This window comes from Aptenodytes forsteri, unplaced genomic scaffold, assembly GCF_000699145.1.
Source record: "Aptenodytes forsteri isolate BGI_AS27 unplaced genomic scaffold, ASM69914v1 Scaffold166, whole genome shotgun sequence".
NCBI classification, from domain to species: Eukaryota; Metazoa; Chordata; class Aves; order Sphenisciformes; family Spheniscidae; genus Aptenodytes; species Aptenodytes forsteri.
In genome coordinates, this window is record NW_008796110.1 from 9453046 (window position 1) to 9459045 (window position 6000).

At 36.8% G+C, this 6000-nt stretch overlaps 1 protein-coding gene across 1 annotated transcript in view; it reads left to right on the forward strand.

The window, feature by feature from the left end:
* Positions 1 to 6000, forward strand: part of DOCK4 (dedicator of cytokinesis 4) — a 262389-nt gene that overhangs the window by 242174 nt on the left and 14215 nt on the right. Inside the window, 2 exon segments of the mRNA XM_019474045.1 lie at positions 230 to 406; positions 4019 to 4102. Of these exon segments, the coding sequence (XP_019329590.1) occupies positions 230 to 406; positions 4019 to 4102 (261 nt within the window).

Here is a 6000-nt window from a genome sequence, read left to right on the forward strand (position 1 = left end):
GGAGGGTTGTTTATTTTGGTCCTTGATTACGTGATAAAATTAATCCTCTCTGGGCTCAGAGTGTACACTGAGAGAGTGTAGCCCAGGTGAGAAGAATTTTTTCTGCCACAATACTCTAGAACATAGAATAACATTGTTTTCTTTTAGGAAATCAAAAATTACCTTTAATATATTTCATCTTTCAACTGAAGATTAAGTATGTTTGCAATGTTTCTCACTCCTCTTTCAGGTGGAAATGAGTCCCCTTGAGAATGCTATTGAAGTCTTAGAAAATAAGAACCAGCAGCTGAGAACACTGATTAGTCAGTGTCAAACTCGACAGATGCAAAATATTAACCCTCTCACGATGTGTCTAAATGGGGTCATTGATGCAGCAGTTAATGGTGGAGTTGCTAGATACCAAGAGGTGAGCAATTTATTTTATGTTTATTAAAAATCTGATATAAGACAGTTTGTTACTAATTTCTTTCTCTGTACAGATGCAGCTCCTCTGTATGAATTAAGGACAGAAAGTACTATATCAATAATATTTTTAATTATACCTGTATTGCAGTTTTGGGTGCTGTGATATTAAATATGTATAGCTTTATTGAAACAACCGTTTTGCTGCAGATAGTCCCATAAACTTGCTCCAGTGATGAATCGATTAACAATTACCTTGCATTCTTTAGTGGTTGGTTTGGGGATTTTTAATGCAATAGTTAATTGTAACTATATTATTATAGTTACAATATAGTAACTATATATATATACAATATATAACTATAGTTACATAGAATAGTTATATAGAACTATATAGATATATAGTTCTATGTAGAACTACATATTCCCTCCCCGCTGCCCTTCTAGATCAGGAGCTACTTCTGGCCAACCAGCAGATTTACTTTTGTGTGCTGACATTCTAATTTTAAGATAACATATACATATAAAATTCTTAAAAAGAAATTTATTATCTTGAAGAATCATATGCTTCTAGATCCTTCTTTCTCTTCTCCAATTTTTTAAGGAAAGCTATTTTCTGGAAAAATCTAGTAAAAAATATTACATATAAATAAGAAATGTCTAACACTGGATTTGTTCCCAAAAGTTGTTTCTCACTATTATCATCTCTGAATCACCTTAGGAGAACCTTAAATGTTTGGGATGCTGTATTTCCACAAAGTTCTGTGGATTTTTGAAACCACAGTAAAAAGAAAGGAAGGATTTTTTTTTTTCAGCCCAGCTCGATCTTCCTCTTTCTCCTAATAGTTTTATGAAATACTTGAGTCTGCTGGTTGTTCCTTTTCCATTGAAAATGTCAAGTTGAATAACATTCTGTCCGCTTGCCTAAAAGGCTGCAAGATTCGGTGTTCAGTCAACGGTGTTAAATTTGATAAAACTGTATCTAAATTAAACTACAAGAAACTGAGCCCGCTATAGCATTAGAATCTGTCATCAAAACTGCAACGCTATGAAAATTGTGAGGCTAAAGCAAAGCAGTACCATATTTGATGTTTCCCAGCTGCCTTTAAATAACAACAACAAAACTGTTTAGCATAGTAAAGCGCCACGAAGGGAGTCCCTTGAGAAACACAGTCATGTCAGAGCTATGTCTGGTTTGAATTAGCAGTGTCAGAGCTAGCTCGGTGTCTCTGCATAGCTTTCCATTCTTTGCGAGCATATTAAAGATTCTAGCTTGCTCCTTTCTTACTGTTGTTTTTAGCTGCAATTCTTGATCTCCTAGACAGCCTTCATATTTCGATTCCCTTCTGTCCTCTCCTTCTCTCTCTTGCTATATACCTAAAATAGGACTTTTCACCTACTTGTGTTGTAAACACCAAAACTGATAGCAATAGTTGTGAGATTTGGGGTTTTTTTTCTATTTCACCCTCATTCTCTTTGCACATCCCTTTTTCAGTCTTTGTATGTCTTCCTGCTGTTTTGCCACTACTTATCTTCTACCTTCCTTCTTTTCCTCTCCTCTGTAAATGCTTTTCTCTTACCTATCTGTTTCACTTGCTTTTGCCTTCTGCCCTGTACAAAGCTCAAAACTCAGTCAGTCTTGGAGCATGTGGTCTTGAGGTAAGCATGACCATGTCTTTACATCTATCTTCCTTTCCTTTGGGCAACTTCCAAGCTTTAAGAAGATAAGACCCAGCAAATAAAGTCCTTTGTCCAGCTGCTGCCTTCTTGATTCTGCCCTTTTTTTTTTTTTTTTTTTTTTCCTCTTGCCCCCCGCCCCCCTCCTGATGGGATAAAAAACAACTATCTCTAATTATTCAGCACTTTAGCCAGTGTTGCAGGTGTTAAAGCTATGCTTTCACTAGTTTCAATACAGGAACAGATTCCAGGAAAATCTACAGAAGTAATAATTATTATGCAGCACCTTCCTGTGTGCTAAAAAATGGCTGTAGACTGAACCACTGATTTTTAAAAAAATTTTTCTGAACACTGCTGGAAGAGTGTGTTTTGTGCCCCCTAACACCTCTCAAACTGCAATTTGTACTATAACATTTCTTTTAGCTCCTTTACATGTGCTAGAAGAGTAGAGGCACTTTCATGATTAATTATTGGAAACCACCGGTTCCAAGAATGTTACTGGATTTAGTCAAATTATTTTTTTTTGTTATGTATTGGTGATTTTGTTTGAAGTTAGATTATTACATCTCTGACTCATATTACAGATCTGTATAAATCTCAGCCCAAAACCACTGGGACACCACCTGCTGGATATTGAAAGGACATTAAGCTTGTAGCTGAGGGAAAAAAACCATCAGCTGGCAGAAGTTTGGGATTTTAGCAAGTATCAGAGGGTTCCTTTTAATACTTTAAACATGAATTCTTATAAGTCTACTTATCTGCAGTGAAAGGACCATGTGAAATAATTGTTCTTCATTACAGTATCAGCATTTTCTAGACAGGTCTCAGCACTTCCTTGTTACGGGTTGTCCCAGCATGAAATTTTGGAACTGAATCAGAGGAAGGGGTATATTTATCTCCAGCTCCACTGCTCCCCATATTTACTAATGATTCTGCATAGCAAAGATTTTAACAGCTAAAGTTGGATGGAGAACGTTGTAAGAAGTATGTGATGGAAATGCTAAGACAGGTGCAAAAGGAAAACACAGCACAGAGCAGCCACTATTATCCTCTCAACTTTATGGATAGAAAACCATGTGTGCGTGTAGGTATGCATACAGACACTTTTTGTGACAAATGCATTTTTGAGGTCTAGAAATCTCCCAACCGAGCAGCTGGGCATTTTCTTTACAGAATAGTGTCAAGAATTGTTGTAAATTCAATATAATCCCCTTGCAGGGTAGGATAGGTGCCATGTTAAGAAAGATGCAATCGTGAACAAACAGGGGAGTGCTATGTCCAGGCCACTGCTGGTGGGTAAAATGACTTTGGGCTACTATATCTGGTACAATTGGAGCATTGGAGATGGGGCGGAAAGTCATGTAAGCCCACGAACACACCTGGATGTTGGTCAGATGCTCCTGAAGTGAAAAGTGTGGCTTTTTGACATCAATGTCACTGTGAGTTCTTTCAAACATTATTTATATTGAGTGAATAAGAAGATAATGTCACAGCTCCAATACATATAATGGCATACAATTCCACACTGTTCTTAAGATATCTTTATATTTAAGGTATAATGAAGCTCCTAGTATGAGAAGACAGGAAAATCTAAATCTTTGTAATTATTTGAAACTCCTATGTCACAATTAATGGGGAAGAGATACTTAGTTCAGGTGACCTGTGTTTGGTTTCAACTCTGATTTGCAGGTTTCCAAATTTGATTCAGGATCTGACCTCAATATTGAACAACTGGTAAATTCCACTCGAGTAGCTACATTTTATTTGCCCATAGTCTCCACCAATGCATATGTGAATAATTAATTATTTATCATTTGTTACCCTCTGTTGCAGTAGAAAGAAGGTCTTGTTTCAAAAATATAATCCAGAAACTTGCTTAAAAAAAGAAGTGATGTGTTTTTACTCACTTTATGTTACTTTGTGATTTTATTCTGCTTAGGCATTCTTTGTCAAAGAATACATCTTGAACCATCCAGAGGATGGAGAGAAGATCACACGCTTGAGAGAGCTGATGCTCGAGCAGGTAAAGTGGGGAAAAGACTGACTAGGTGGCCTGCTTAGCTGTCCTAGCTAAAAGTGTCCCAAAATTAAAACTTCAGAGGTTAATAATTGCCCAGTGGTCTTCAGTATCTTCTGAATTAGATTCCAAGTAGACAGCAACTTCTTACACAAGCAGGTTCCTGGGTCGTGTTAATATTTTTTTCCCTAGTCCTTTTCATCATCATCTTAATCACTTCAAACTATTCTAAATTAAAGGTTGAACGAGAGGCAAGTTTTTGTCTTGTGATGCTCATACACAAATATTTGCACAACATATTTTACCACTACTACAGAATAAACATTGTCTCATTGAAACATTTGATGGCTTCAGCAAATATTTGTCTGACATATTTTACCAATATTATAGAACAAACATTTTCACTACAAGGTTTCGCATAAGAGCAAAAAAAACCCAAAAACATTATTACAGTGGAAGATATCTAATAATAATTGCCAAAGTAAGTAGGCAGTAAAATAAACACCAAATTAAACAGGTGAGTATTCTATGCATTATATGATTTTTGTTTTATTTCTTCATTTATTTATAAGGCAACCACCTACCAGCCTTAAATATAAAGTGTCTCCATTTGGAAATGCTGAAATAAATCACTTTGATCAAATGATCTTAATAAGTATTTCAGCTTTTTTAACTGATACTTACCTAGCTTTGTTCTATGCAGCATGTTGAAATTTCAAACTTTATTGCCAGCTTGGGATAAAGAGGTCAGAGTACTGGAATTTGGCAAGATGGAAATTCCATTTTTCGTCAGCATTGTGGTATCTTTTGGTCAGATCAGCCGAAGGGACAGATCCTCAGACAGTATAAATCAGAATAGGTTCACTGGCTCACTTTAATTTCATTTAGATAATGTACAGTAATTTACATTGCAGTTTTGTTTTTTCAAGCTATAGTTAATCTCACTAACCCTTACAATTTAAAACTGGAGTTAATAACTTCCTGTGACAAAAATGTGAGTTCCAAGTGATAGCAGTCAAACCCTGTCTGGCGCCCACAGATGATTTAACAGAAAACGCGGAGCATTCAGAAGGGGCGGGATGGCTCTGTGTGCGGATGGATGTGCTGCAGTCCTGACCTCGGGTCAGTGAAGCTGCGCAGCTGTGTGCCCGCTCACAGGCTGCCTGAAAACGTCAGCTAGTAGCTCTCACCCAAAGGTATTACAGCATAGTGTAGCTATTTTGTTTTTAAATTTGAGTTTATCTGATTCCTCATGTAACCAATTCAGTATTTTAAATGCCTGCGACCAAACTTCAGCAAGATTAGAGCAATGTTATTCTGAAGCTCTGAAAGAGATTTTAGCAATGTTATTCTGAAGCCTGTCATGCCTTGCATCAAGAATATGCATAAAGCCACCACTTACTGAGGTCTCTGGGGAGTTGGAATAGGATAGGGAACCGTGGACTTCATTGAAAATATATTACAGGGTCTCTGGTGGATGTGGCCGTTGTTGTTGTTTCATGCTTTTTATAACCGTTCTTGTAGAAAACAGCTTTTATTGAGGGTTTAGAACTGCTCCTTTGTAAAGTTGCCATTTAGCCAGACTTTTCACTATGTTATCCATAATGGTTTTTTTTCTTAGAGTTGAATTTGCATAGGCCAAGTCTTTGGGAAAGTTGAATAGTAATATGGGAAGAGGCATAAATCCTCTTGTGTATTACTGGTTGTGGTCTTAGGCCTTGTTTGACTACAGGTCTGTCAGGGATTTCAATAGATGCTTTTAGAATCATAGAATCATTTAGGTTGGAAAAGACCTTTAAGATCATCAAGTCCAATTGTTAACCTAGCACTGCCAAGTCCACCACTAAACCATGTCCCTAAGCACCACATCTACACGTCTTTTAAATACTTCCAGGGATGGAGAC